The sequence below is a fragment of the Brachypodium distachyon genome, chromosome 1, assembly GCF_000005505.3.
Source record: "Brachypodium distachyon strain Bd21 chromosome 1, Brachypodium_distachyon_v3.0, whole genome shotgun sequence".
Taxonomy (NCBI): domain Eukaryota; kingdom Viridiplantae; phylum Streptophyta; class Magnoliopsida; order Poales; family Poaceae; genus Brachypodium; species Brachypodium distachyon.
The window spans coordinates 2,599,046-2,612,371 of record NC_016131.3 but is presented as its reverse complement, the minus strand read 5'-3'; the positions used below and the strand labels follow the sequence as shown (position 1 = coordinate 2,612,371).

Genomic DNA, 13,326 nt, shown 5'->3' with positions numbered 1-13,326 from the left:
CCACTGTTCTCTGTTCTCTGTCTCTCTCTTTCTACTAGTAATGGCTTACGAACCCATTGATACAAAAACGTCATGAGCAATTGATGCATGCATTTATCAAGTAGGAAGCTGGGGAGAAGCTACTATCAACTAGACCAATCTAGTTGATGATTAGAGAGTGGTCGTAAGGTACAGGATGATTACAGAGTGTTCGTAAGGTACAGTAATCAGGAACAAATAGGAGAAACAGAAATTGCCGGTCAAGTTGTGGGCATTTGGTCTAGTGGTATGATTCTCGCTTAGGGTGCGAGAGGTCCCGAGTTCAATTCTCGGAATGCCCCCATATTTACCCTTTTAGTTTTGTTGTTCCTCTTCTTCTTCTCCCCTTCCATTCCATGCCTGAATACCTGACCAACGGATTGCAGCAGCACGAAACTGCTTGCCTTGGACGATGGTGAAGGAAACCGGACAGCAAGGCCTGTGTGACAGCAGAAGGCAAGCTGAGAAATCAGTTACTCCGTATTTCTTTATTTTTATCAGTCCGGTCGCTCATTCTGGTATATATTTTCTCCTTCCATTCTCGTCTGCGATTGTACCTTTTTTTTCCTTCTCTGACAAAATGTTATTATAGTGTTCTGAATATACAAGGATTTTCTACCCAGGTTTTAAACTAGGGATGTAATCATGAGCCTGCATATCTATCCCGCTTCCAAAATCTTCAATTCAAATTTGAGCAATTTTTTTAGCTAGTAAGTCAATTAAGCATGGTTCCATCTCTATTTGGACCCTGGGTAACATCAGACAGCAAGCAAACAGAGTAGGCAAGTGCAGTTAAGTAAGTGATTTAACCGACTTGATACGAGGGATGAGCCGGCTACGAGTTTGACAGTTTGTCATCGGAGTCTTAAAAGCACTGTCTTGCACGGCAAATACATACATACACGGGCACACAAGCAAGCAAGAAAGAAAACCTCTAAAGAACAGTTGGACACCGTACAATTAAGTAAGCAGCGGGCATGACAAGCTAGGATTCAGCACTTCAGGCTTCCATGCTAGCTAATGAAGCATGTGACGGACTTGTGCCTTCTGTAGAGACAAAAAAAAATACTGAAGCAATATAAACACGACCAGGGACCAAAAATTCTGAACATGCAGCCGGATGTTGGTGGACAGACACAAACAACCATCCTGTATCAATTAATTACAGAAGGTAGTAATAGAGATTTCAATTGCACACCAGTCAGTTGCTTTACACACACGCGCGCCACTGTTACATACAAAGACAGAGATACAGAAACACCACAAATTAAAGAGTGCACTCCATTGAAAGCTAAGCTCTGCAACTGCAAGCAACCCCCTCCTTTCTTTTCCGTGTGTGCTCTCAGCCTTGCAGCTTGGAGCTAGTTGAAAACGGAAGGATTGGTAGTCGCGCTACTCACTTGGACCTCGAGCACCTCCAGCTTCCGCTCTAGGCTGTCCAGCTTCTCGTTCAGAGACGCCAGCTTGCTCTTCGTCGTAGCCTCTGCAAGGATAAATTTCAAAGAATTCACAAGGTTTATCTTTATCTGATGACGATGCAGAGTTGTACTTCGCTGTCAAGTCATAGTTCAAAGCTAGAAACTAGGCGCTCTCTTGCTCACAAGGTGCTGTTACTAAACAACGTGGAACAGCAAATTCCAGACCAGCAGTAGGATGATAATGGACAACTCGGCGTTCAGGTTAGTTACACGGAACATTATATACTGCACAAGACTAGTTAAAAGCATGATGCAATGCATGGCCATTGACAGTAGAACATATAATTATCGAGCAATAGCATGCACCCACACACGCAAGGGACAAAAAGTTTCCTACAGCTTCATTCATGATTTCCACTCTCTCATATATGTAAATAAAACAGGTTAGGCCTCCAAAGACAGAAAGAAACTCACGTTTGTGGAGAAACAGAGTTATTATTACTTGGTGAACAATAAAATCACAGAATGCATTTCTTGAGAGTGTAATCTCCCCAGGCATCCGATAAGTTTACTGCAAATCCATGCTCTAAAACGATTAATTAAATGAATGGCCCCATGATGCACTTGCACTTGTTCCCCAGAAGAGTTGCTGTGTTGCTGTGAAATTTCAAACCATTGCACATCCCATGTTGTGTGTGTAGTAGTACTAGTGGCAACTATCTGGTGATGCAGTGTGATTTATCTCCAGACAAAGGTAAAGAGTAAGTAGAACAGAGATACTGAATTATTTAGCAACACACTTTTTATATATGTTATGGAGTTACATGATGGTCAATTTAATTATGCGTGACTCAACATCGTCAGCAACATGCATTAAACTGGTAAATGGGGGTCCGGTCATTTCCTCGCTTGGTATTAATGTATTTTTTAGTCACTAGTGTTTTTGTATTTGAGGGGTTTGGGTGTTCACCCAAAACTCTCAAAAACCCAAAACACTAATATGAGAAGTGTTTTAATTTGGTACAAAAATGAAGTGTTTTGTGGGGGAAAACTAGGGATAATCCCCTCTAATCCCTTCCTACCAAACAACCATTTGGGGTTTCTAGTGTTTCCCAATTTGGAGCGGATAATACCCTAAAAAACACCACAAAAACACTAGTGCCAAACAAGGCCACAGGTGTTTCATGGGCCAGCGAAATTAAGGTTTTATGTGGAGAAACTGTATGTAACAGATGTTAGATTAGTTCCTGAGGTTTGTCAGGTAGAAAATTATTTCCAGATGAAGGTCAGAGTGAGTAGAACAAGTCTAGTGGGTTTTTTATTTTTGAAAAGTCCTTTTTGTTTAGCAAATCACACACATTTTTCGTATGTTGTGGTGTTACATACATGATGGTCAATAAGTTACGTGTGGGTTTTGTTGGGTGGACAAAACAATCTATCTGGTCGATGATACAATACAATCAGACCAGGAATTATAATTAGTCAGTTAGGACTTATCTTGTTATGCAGTCAGTCAGTAGCAAGCGTTCTCTTGTACTGGATCGGTCCGAGGAGATCCAAACTATAGCTAGCCAGGAGCAGAAGAAAGAATTGTAGCAACTTGCATGAATTAGTGGCAAATGCAACAAATTCAGAGAAACAATAGCAGAGCCAGAGATCAAGATCCCCCGCCTCCTCCGAAACTAACAGGAGCAGATCTGGTCCAGGTAGAAAAAGAAACAGAAGGAAGGAACTGAGTGGGAATTGGATTTACCGAATCGGAGGAGGAAGTCGAAGAGGCGGCGGACGTTGAGGGAGATGTTGGAGATGAACTCGCGGTTCTCCCAGTCCGCCTGCACCGCGATCCCTACGTTCACCGCGCTCCCCATCCCGCCTCCAGCACGAGCCATTGCTGCTGCTGCTGATGCTTCTTCTTCCTCTTCTCTGCTTCTTGTTGTTCCCACCTAACCTAAAAAATCATATTATATGAACAACGATTGCATTTGATCTCCATATGTAAAATGTACATCCCGTTGCACCCAACACATGAATCGATCCGACACGTAATACCAGAGCAAATAAACAAATCTACGGACAAATTGAGGGAAGAATCCACTATGAATACTGCACCAAATTTTTCTCTCGGCCGGGTTTCACAGATATCCATCAGATCCAGTTCCACATACATACACCAGATGATGAGCGCTGGCCTCGTGATTTTATACATCGGATTAGGGATGCCAGGGCCAAGGGGAATAATAACCTTCAAATTGCTGTCCTTGTCGGAAGTAGAGAGGAGGATTGTGGGGCTTCAAACTAACTGCCGCAGATGGACAGAGGACCTCGGGCAGATCTCAGGCTGGCGGAGGAGCTTCCATCGGAGGAGCACGACGGGATCTCAAGTAGTAGTAGGAGAAAAAAGTGCTTGCTGTTTGTTGGATTCGTGAGGGAGGCGCTGCAAGCAAAGCTCGAAGGGGTTCCAGGTTCCAGAGTCAAAAAAGAAAAGAAAAAACTAGAAGGGGTAGCTCCGTAGCTGTGAGAGTAAGACCTGGAGGCCCATAACTAACATGATTTCTTAGCTGGGCCCTATTTGCTATGAGAAGCCTCTTCGGGGTGCATCTTTGTTTTTTCTTTGGACTCGAGTTGCAAAGTCTCTCGGGCTTGGGCCTGGATGCTGCTGCGGCTTTTTCCAGAGACCGGCACACTGCACAGAAATGCGAACCCTCTCCGTTCTCAAAAAAAAAATGCGAACCCTCTCCAAAAAAAAAATGCACAGAAATGCGAATTTTCCGTATGTGTTTGATGTTTTTTCATACTTTTTAATCGGATATTTGCGGACTGTCATAATGTCATTGCATGTCCCACTCCCAGGACCCTTTTTTTTTTAAGAATCGAAAGATTGTTCTGGGTCCAACCATCCTAAACAGCATGGCATGAAACTAAGATTGAAGTTCTGCTTCCTTAGAGCATGCACAAATGTAGACTTTTAGTTGGCTAAAAACTTAAAACTTGTTTTTTTCTGAAAAGAAAACTTAAAACTTGTTGATGCTAAAGAAAAAGGAATAGGAGAGAAAAAAACAGACTCTTAACCCAGAGCGGTTAAATTCAACAATTTTAACATTTTGACATCATTGAATTTAATGCTATCTAGAATCATTTAAAAGATGACGACAATTTAGGACCATAGATAGTATCTTTTAGAATAAAAAGCGACAATAGAGTACGTCATATTAGTACGTGTTGTTTTACCGTCAACTAGAAAGTTAAACGCTCATTCTACAGGTGCCTCATGCCCTTAATCTTTACCCGTGCTTTTTGCTGACTGTTTAGTGACCTTTACCCCTCAAGACAAACAAAGGCAACTGGTGAACAGAACCACGAACCAGTATGTACTCGAAAAGCGTAACAAGCGAACAGCCGAACACTCTCACGACTGTAACAAAAACCTCACTCAGTCTCAAGTCTTAACCAATCAGTGGTTCGCAAACGCGCAACCAAACCAGATCAAGCCGCACAGAGGAGTGTACTTTACTTGGTTTAGTTCCACGTCCCGATCGACCAATCCCGTCCGTCTTTCACGAAGTCACTCTCAAAGCGGTCAACGTACTGTACCGTGCCGGTGCAGCAGCTGCTGCTTATTAGCCCATTTACGCCGCTGTCCCCCATCGTCCTCTCCATCTCATCTCTCTCCCGGCCGGCCGTGCCCGTGAGCTAGCTAGCTCGATCGCGCCTGTCGCCCCTCACGACCGTCCGATCCATAGATGGCCTATGATGCCTAATTAATCAAGCTAGCGGGTAACTTGCATTAAAACAGCGACAAGTATTTAGAAACGAAAAAAATACGTAGACATGTCGTATAAATGTGTACCAAATTTACACTAAAACACCGATACTCACGTACGGGCTGGCCGGTGCAGGTACACATGTTTGGGTAGGGGCTAGGCTAGCTGCTGTTCCGGCTGGGCGGGGTGGGGTTTCTGGGCGGCAACGCATTTCTAGAAACGAATAACGTTTTTTCGGTCGATATATGGATGGACTGGACGGGGAACGCCTCACTGCACGTACAGCACAGTGCTATGGACAGGAACGCCTGTGGCTGCTGCTCTTGCGTGCGCTGTGCGTACGTGTGGGTCTCGAATAATTGCGCCTGGCCATCCACGTACGCGGGCCCCGGCCTGGCCTGGCCCGGCGAGAGGGGAAAACATACCGGACCCCTAACGAGTCCAGTACGTACGTACGTACGACGTATATGTACCAACGTAGCCGATGGATTGAATGATGGACGCGTAGATTCATTGGTAGATGATGTAGATTGGTCGTTCAGATCCGTTACTACGACGTACGGGACCATGAGGGAGCTAGAGCCCCGTGTAGATCGAGCTATACCATACGGGATGGACGCAAAAACATCCATGCATCTGCCTCCCGTCCAGCCAACCGGCCGGCCGCCGCGTAATGTAAGCATGTCACATCACATATATTTAGTGTGGAAAATTCATATTTTTTGCACAATACACGATGCTTTCTGTCGAACTATCTTGACTAAGTCAAGAATTTACAGTTTCATTACATGTTTTTTCAATTTTGGATATTCTTTTCTTGCTATACTCAATTTCACTCACGTATGATGAAAAGTTTACGATACAATGTGCGGTGGATGGCTCATACTTATTCTGAGATACCGTACACTGAGGACGGAACCGTCACATCCCACTGAAAGAATGGTTGCATCAATCTGACACCACAATATCAAATCTAGAATTATTTATTTTGACTTACGGATCTAGAATTTAATCCTAGTTGACACGGATATAACAACAATGCTTTATTTATTATGAGATGTTTGTTTTGAGAGCACAAAACTATTGATCACCAACTAACTCATCCGATACAAAAGAACTAATCAAGTAAAACCTATCGCATGCGGCCCGCACACGCACACACATGTACGATCCTTGCGATAGCCTTGTTGATAACCGGCGTCTTGGCACCGCATAACACAAGTACTACTAGACTGTGTTCATCGCATGTTTTTGGAACCACATCTACACAAACGAAAGAAAGATATTTTTATTTGATATAACCGCACATAATCCTTATATGAAGAAAAGAGATTCAATATCAACCTATTCTTACCAGAAGACACGAGCAGGACGTTATCAGATTTGATGCCACAATGAAAATGATCTTGCGAGCCATGGCTAATTCTTGACTTGGCCGTCAAATTATAATGGCACATGTATTTATAGGGAAGATTTCACCTATCTTCCTTCTCGCATTTATGTCTTGACATTAAATTTCTGCTCTAGCATTAATTTAGGTAATCTCTAAAGATTGGATATAAGTTTTCAATCTTTAGAAATTAATTCACCTCAGGAAATTAATATTCAATCTTTAGAAATTCGTTTAACATATTCAACGTATCGACGCCCATGCGGCGTGCAGATCCATCGTAGTACCACCGGTCCCCTAGTATATACTCCTCCGTCCGCTTATACGGGGCCGTCTTTGCTTTCTCACGCATACGAAGGAGCTCAAATCTTTCCGCTGGCCGTTGCCTCGCTTCATTTTTTATGCGTCCCTTCATGGGCCCCAAGCCCAGCAGCTAGCTTTGAGCCGACTGGCAGCAGCGGCAGATCCCTTCGCTCGGCCTATACCAGGCAGCTTTGGTCATGCGGGCTGCTGCTATTATATTGCATCGAGTGGCTGCACTTCCTGAGCGACCGAACAAACCAATGGCGCCTCGTATAGACGGACGGAAGGATTCGAAAATGATGCCTGCTAAAAGAGGAGAGAGGAAAAAACAACAACACATTACGCATAGATTTTTTCATAGACGATATAGATTGGTTGTTCAGATCCGTTACTACAACGTACGGGACTAGCCAGGAGGGAGCTAGAACCATGTGTAGATCGATCCAGCTATACTATACGGGATGGACGCCAAACATCCATGCATCTGGCTCCCGTCCCGCCAACCGGCCGGCCGCCGCGTAATGTACGTACGTGCGCCTCGTACATGCATGTGTGCTACTTCTATGGCGTGTACAGGGGGCGATTAATTTTTGATTTGGTTAATTAGGGCGGATCAAGTACGTTTGTAATGGGGAGTAGCACTAGTGGTAGTACGGGGCTAAGCTTATCTTTGCTTGGTTAAATAACAACATGAATTGATGGCGCGGCATTGAGTATTTGTCCGGGGGAGAAATTGTCTGGCGCACACACAACAGCGGGATACATGGGATGGACGGATTGTGCGTGGTTGATGGTCAATCCGTTGCTAATTGGCCATTGGTATTTTCTCCGTAAGTTGAATAACTAGCCCCTGTTTTTGCATTGTGACACACAGTGGCCAAATATATGGAGAAGGTTGTACCGTTTGGTAGCAAGAGAAATTCTTGTGTGCTACTGTTAGGGTCTTTTTCTCTGTAGTCGTACCATGACAGTTATTCTATCATATCGTTGCCTGGTGTGTGGTCTGAATAATACTAAACTACCACAACAACTTGGGTATAAATAATGTACCGTCGTCGTTGGTTAGCCAGCCGCAATTGTTGTTCTTTTTTGTATATTTTATTCTTGTTTACACGAAGATCAATTGTACCCAAAAGTTAGTTTCAGAGGGTTTGACGTGTGACCTCTTTATTCCCAAGATTAGTAACAACGTACAATATAGTTGGACGAACATATATGTAATACGACACTCAACTTTCAAGACGATTAAACTACTTAACAAATTGACAGCAGTTTCTTGTAATATTCTACGATACCAAAAGTAACGGATAGAAAACCGTGAACCTGGAAGTTTTACAACAACTCGACAAGCCACACTTAGAAAAATGAAAAGAAAAAACCTCAAACCAAACACTATATACCGAATAACCAAACAACCGGTCCAAGGAAGAAATTTGCCTCTTGAAAGGAAATACAGTGCAAATTAATTACTAATAACACTGCTGATTACAAGTAATGAGCAGCCAAAACACTTCCAAGAAACCATGCAAGTATCCTGTTCTACGCATCATCCGCCTGTAAAGTGGACTCTGGTTTAATCCGGGCGCGCGACACGTTAGGCACGGGCGTGTGTGGCCATAGCGATTAGGCTGAAGCCCCCCTTGCACAAAAATAGTTTACCTGTGACGCGGCTTGGCCTCCTCGACGTCCCATCTTTCTTTCCTTTTCTCCCACTGGCGGCCCCTCTAGCCCTTCCCGTCCTCCTCCAGTCCTGCTACTCATCCCACCCCCGGCCCATGGCCACCACCGCCTGCTCCTCTTCCTCCTGCGACCACTACTTCTACTCCTGCCGCCTAGCTCTTCCTCGTCGTGCTCCCATGCCATAGACACGCGCGCGTCCGACGATCGATCGAGCCCCCGGCCGGCCAGTAACTAACTGATCGAGCTTGCTAGCCAGCGAGGGAGCGAGGAGCGCGGGGGCGAGGCGGCGTACGCGCGTTTGGTTTCCCGGAGGGTCCGGATCGGGGATGGTGCTGGATCTCAATGTGGAGTCGCCCGCGGGCTCCGGCTCCTCGAGCTCCTCCGTGCTCAACAACTCCGCCGGGGGGGACGCCGCGTCTGGCGGCGGCTTCCGGTTCGGCCTGCTCGGGAGCCCCGCCGACGATGAGGCCTTCTCCTCGGGGTTCGTCACCAGGCAGCTCTTCCCCCCGCCCGAGCGCGGGGCCACGCCGGGGATGATGATGATGACGGCGCCGGCGCCGGTGCCGTGGCAGCCGCGCCGCGCCGAGGATCTCGGCGTGGCGGCGGCGGGACAGCAGCAGCTGGCGACGCCGGCGGTCGCGAAGAAGACGCGGCGCGGGCCCAGGTCCCGGAGCTCGCAGTACAGGGGCGTCACCTTCTACAGGAGGACCGGCCGCTGGGAGTCGCACATCTGGTTTGGTTTACCATCTGATTCTCATCTCGCCGTGATTAATTACCTTCTAATCCTTGTTACTGCTGCTAGTATTTCAATTCCTACGCTTACCCAAAACAATTAAAATTAATCGCATCCCGTTGCTTTCTGATTCCGGCAGGGATTGCGGGAAGCAAGTCTACCTAGGTGAGCACAAACATCTTCTCTGTAGCTCGAGCTTTAATAAATTTTCCGCGAGTTAAATTTGATTAAGATTTTTCGTTTGATCAATTTCTTCAGGTGGCTTCGACACCGCGCACGCCGCCGCGAGGTTAATTAGGCTCCGTTTGAATTCGTGTCAACAACTGCTCTCGGTTGCATCATGAACAAACTGTACTGAACTGATATCTCGCAGGGCCTATGATCGCGCGGCGATCAAGTTCCGGGGGCTGGAAGCCGACATCAACTTCAATCTGAGCGACTACGAGGAGGATTTGAAGCAGGTGAGCTAGCGATTGATCGAACCAGCTACTACACTGGATCAAATGTGTCGGTTACACTGCACACATCCGTTTTTGTCTGATGCTTGATTGACGGTTGTGTCGATGGGATTGGTCGGTTACCAGATGAGGAACTGGACCAAGGAGGAGTTCGTGCACATACTCCGCCGACAGAGCACGGGGTTCGCGAGGGGGAGCTCCAAGTACCGCGGCGTCACCCTGCACAAGTGCGGCCGCTGGGAGGCGCGGATGGGACAGCTGCTCGGCAAGAAGTAAGACCACACAAAATTTCAATTTGCATTTACATGATTACCATGGCGTCTCTCAGTTATAGACAAAATTGTGCCGAAATAAGCTCACAAACTTAGCAGTCGGTAGAATCTTGGACTGAGTAGGGGAGGGGACAGCAGCTCTGTTCATCCTAGATAGGGACCTTTAGCCTTTTAGCTTCTTGTAGGAAATCAAACTTAGTTGGTTTTGAATGGGATTGTGAAGTTAATCCTTGCTGCTAGTTGTTAGCATGTCCTGTGTGTGGTGTTGGTTAAACGTCCACTTCCACGCCCGAATTGTAGAGATCTATTTGGAGCAACAGTTAGGTTCCACTTATATGAGTTGGCAGGATAATGCAATCCGTGCATATTATAGTTCATAGCCAGAATTGACACATTAGGCATCCCTCTGTAGGTAAGTGATATCTGAGTGCTGATATTTGCATTACACGCTGCAGGTACATATATCTTGGGCTGTTTGACAGCGAAGTTGAGGCTGCAAGGTACTACCCCATAGCAGTAATTTGCTCTGACCATGCGGAGTGTCATAAAACTTGCTTCATTTACGCTCACTTACATGTCCTGTTGAATTTGGTAGAGCATACGACAGGGCAGCCATTCGCTTCAATGGGAGGGAAGCTGTTACTAACTTTGAGAGTAGCTCCTATAATGGAGATGCTTTACCCGACACCGAAACTGAGGGTACTGCAATCAGTCTCGCCCATCGAATTTCTCCTAACATACCCAACTTTGTCTGATAGTCATCGGTGTTTTGTTAGCAATTGTTGATGCTGATGTTCTTGACTTGGATCTACGGATGTCGCAACCAAACGCTCACGACTCCAAAAGGGACAACATCGTCGCTGGCCTCCAGTTAACGTTTGATTCCCCTGAACCGTCAAGCATAATGGTCTCTCAGGTAATCAAATTGCAACTCCAAATCGGTAGCTAAATGCTTGACTAGATTATTTCTTATTGGCCTAGTGTCGGTTGAGATATTAATGGTCCAAGTCCTATGGCCAATATTAAACTTACGATGGTTGCACCTTTTGATACTGCTGTAGCCAATGAGCGCATCTTCCCAGTGGCCTGTGCATCAGCATGGCACAGCAGTACCACCTCAGCAGCTCCATTTGTACTCGTCTGCTAGTCCTGTCTTCTTTCCGAGCCTACAGGTAACAACTATGACCCCTCTGATCCTTTGGTTACCTGTGCTACTCCACTAGCCAACTGATACTGTTACTGAATATACAGCCTCTGTAAGCATTTCAATTTTTGAGAAGTTAGATTGGGACAGATAGGTAGAACTATTTATTTCCACGTTTTGGTTTGTTAATGTGGAGAAAACTTAAATGTTTGTTTCCAAAAAGATATATACTAGCATTCTAGCTTTATGATGTTTCTATCCACTCAGCTGTTTCCTTTCTTTAAACGCAAAGTTTCTATATCTTGGCATCTCAAGGACGACAGGGTGTTTCAGCTGTAGGCTAGAGCATGCGGTACTTACTAGATGTAGCTACTGTTTCCCCTGTGAGCCGATTGATGTATCATCCATCATCTATCAGAGGGGCTCCGTGAGCTTGCATCTTTCGAAAAGAACTGCAGCCGGTTCCAGTGCATACAGTCCCATGACACAACTTTAGATGCATCTTAATTAGTACATGCACCCTGATCACATGATGCAGCTTTATTCTTGAGTGACGCTGTTCATTACATACGACCTTGCACGGTTTTGGCTTGACACTCATGGATGCGGCTCTGTAGTACTCAGTACTCACTCACTCTTTCACGTTGCGGCTGCAGGAGAGGCCGATGGAGCGAAGGCCCCCTGAGTCGGGGGGTCCCGTTCAGCCATTCCCCAACTGGGGGTGGCACCAGGTGCCGGCGGGAGGCTCCTCCCGCTCGCCGTTGCTCCATGCTGCAGCATCATCAGGATTCTCTACCGCCACCGGCGCCGCCGCCCAGCAGCTGCCGCCGTTCGCGGATCACCGGTTCTACTTCCCCCCCTCCGCCTGACGCCTGACAACCCTTCTCGAGGTCGACCCGGGACGGCGGTTCAAACGATCGTGTGGCGTTCGCGCCTTATGGGCAACTGTTGTCAGATTAACCAAAGAGAGACACGCCGATTACGGCTGTTGGTCTCTCTGCTGCCCTTGCCATGATCCCAATCGCATCATGGACTGTGTATTTATTATTAGATCATGTATCGTATGTTTAAGCTTTTCCCAATGAAAAAAACTTCCAAACGGCATGTTCACTCATGTCACACAATCATATTCGATCGAGAACAATCTTTTGGTTAAGCCGTTGGGCTTGTGCGTATGACAAGCAAAGAGCGATTGACAGGTGGGCCTGAGAGGGAGGGAGCACGGACGAGATAGCGAGTGAAAGCTAGTAGCCCGATCTGCCAGTCAGCCAGCTACTACTAGGCGCTCATAGGAGTAGTAACTAGGCTGTCAGTGATTGTTCGTTGCTATCCACCATCCTGGGAGCAACCTCTGATTGATGGATGGGCCGTAACCGCAAACATCGCTTTTCGACACATTTCCTTTCCCTCTCTCCCTTTTTAATCCAATCCCGCACAGTGATTTGACATCCAGCTAGCTAAGCCCAGCGCAGTACTTTACTCCTACTACCTCTAGCTTTGCAAACCAGGATAGAGCAAAGCCAACAGTACAGTGCAGAGCCACTACTGTGCCCGGGCTCTGTAGCTTGCTCCTCGGGGGCCTATCGTTGGCTGGCTGTACCCACACTCCCACGGTAGCAGCACTAGAGCGGCACAGTGCTCTGCGTCTCTCCCAGTGGCTTCTCGTCCCTCGCCCCCAATGGCGCCGCGCCGTGTAATACCAGTAATAGCAGCCGTGGATATGCGTGTGAGAGAGCTGACGGCGGCTGCAGTCTGTACAGTATACAGTCGAGTAGTGCAGCTTCGTTCGTGCCCCGGCTCCCGAGGCCGCGGCGGGACTCGGGAGCCCGCAAGAACGAAGCCATCCCCACTCTATAAACTCTCCCTTTCTGGTGATTCGTGCGTGCTCTCTTTCTACGCTTCGGGCGCCGCGAGCTGCAGTGCTACTACCAGCCTACTACTGGTACTCCTACTAGCTTGGGTCTGCAACAGAGACAAGGGAGTGGATGGATGGAAAAGCCGTGGGGCCAGGCCAGCCAGCCAAGAGTGCCCAGCTGTCTCCATCGGGGTGGCTCCCGTGCTGCTATTCCAACTGCAGTCCCAGTGGGCCTGATCTGATCTAGTACCCCTCTATACTTGGCTCCGGGTCACTGACTCGCTGCCCGTTCCT

General features: G+C 46.9%; 2 protein-coding genes and 1 non-coding gene across 4 annotated transcripts; 2 read left to right on the top strand and 1 right to left on the bottom strand.

The window, feature by feature from the left end:
* Positions 1–248: 248 nt before the first annotated feature.
* On the top strand, positions 249–320 carry TRNAP-AGG. Its single transcript has one exon. It is a non-coding gene; the product is annotated as a tRNA-Pro (tRNA).
* Positions 321–1,109: 789 nt separating this feature from the next.
* On the bottom strand, positions 1,110–3,926 carry LOC100837359 (probable protein BRICK1). 2 transcript variants are annotated; one of them, XM_003563687.3, is made up of 3 exons: positions 3,679–3,926; positions 3,190–3,384; positions 1,110–1,501 (listed from the first exon to the last, which is right to left on the bottom strand). In XM_003563687.3, the coding sequence occupies exons 2-3, from the start codon at positions 3,323–3,325 to the stop codon at positions 1,380–1,382; spliced, it is 258 nt and encodes an 85-aa protein (XP_003563735.1). In that variant the 5' UTR covers positions 3,326–3,384; positions 3,679–3,926; the 3' UTR covers positions 1,110–1,379. The 2 variants fall into 2 exon arrangements, with proteins under 2 accessions (XP_003563735.1, XP_010227729.1); XM_010229427.3 differs by having other exon boundaries at positions 3,190–3,379; positions 3,679–3,920.
* A 4,656-nt stretch (positions 3,927–8,582) lies between these two features.
* LOC100839861 (floral homeotic protein APETALA 2) lies at positions 8,583–12,304 on the top strand. Its single transcript, XM_003559195.4, has 10 exons — positions 8,583–9,303; positions 9,443–9,468; positions 9,562–9,592; positions 9,677–9,764; positions 9,888–10,033; positions 10,489–10,533; positions 10,629–10,732; positions 10,810–10,949; positions 11,095–11,205; positions 11,834–12,304. The coding sequence occupies exons 1-10, from the start codon at positions 8,897–8,899 to the stop codon at positions 12,044–12,046; spliced, it is 1,311 nt and encodes a 436-aa protein (XP_003559243.1). The 5' UTR covers positions 8,583–8,896; the 3' UTR covers positions 12,047–12,304.
* The last annotated feature ends 1,022 nt before the right edge of the window (positions 12,305–13,326 follow it).

Coding starts and splice junctions, on each gene's coding strand:
- LOC100837359 (XM_003563687.3), bottom strand. CDS start 3,325: ATGGCTCGTGCTGGAGGCGGGATGGGGAGCGCGGTGAACGTAGGGATC. Junction 1,502..3,189: donor CGACTTCCTCCTCCGATTCG/GTAAATCCAATT, acceptor TTATCCTTGCAG/AGGCTACGACGAAGAGCAAG.
- LOC100839861 (XM_003559195.4), top strand. CDS start 8,897: ATGGTGCTGGATCTCAATGTGGAGTCGCCCGCGGGCTCCGGCTCCTCG. Junction 9,469..9,561: donor CGGGAAGCAAGTCTACCTAG/GTGAGCACAAAC, acceptor CAATTTCTTCAG/GTGGCTTCGACACCGCGCAC. Junction 11,206..11,833: donor TCTTCTTTCCGAGCCTACAG/GTAACAACTATG, acceptor TTGCGGCTGCAG/GAGAGGCCGATGGAGCGAAG.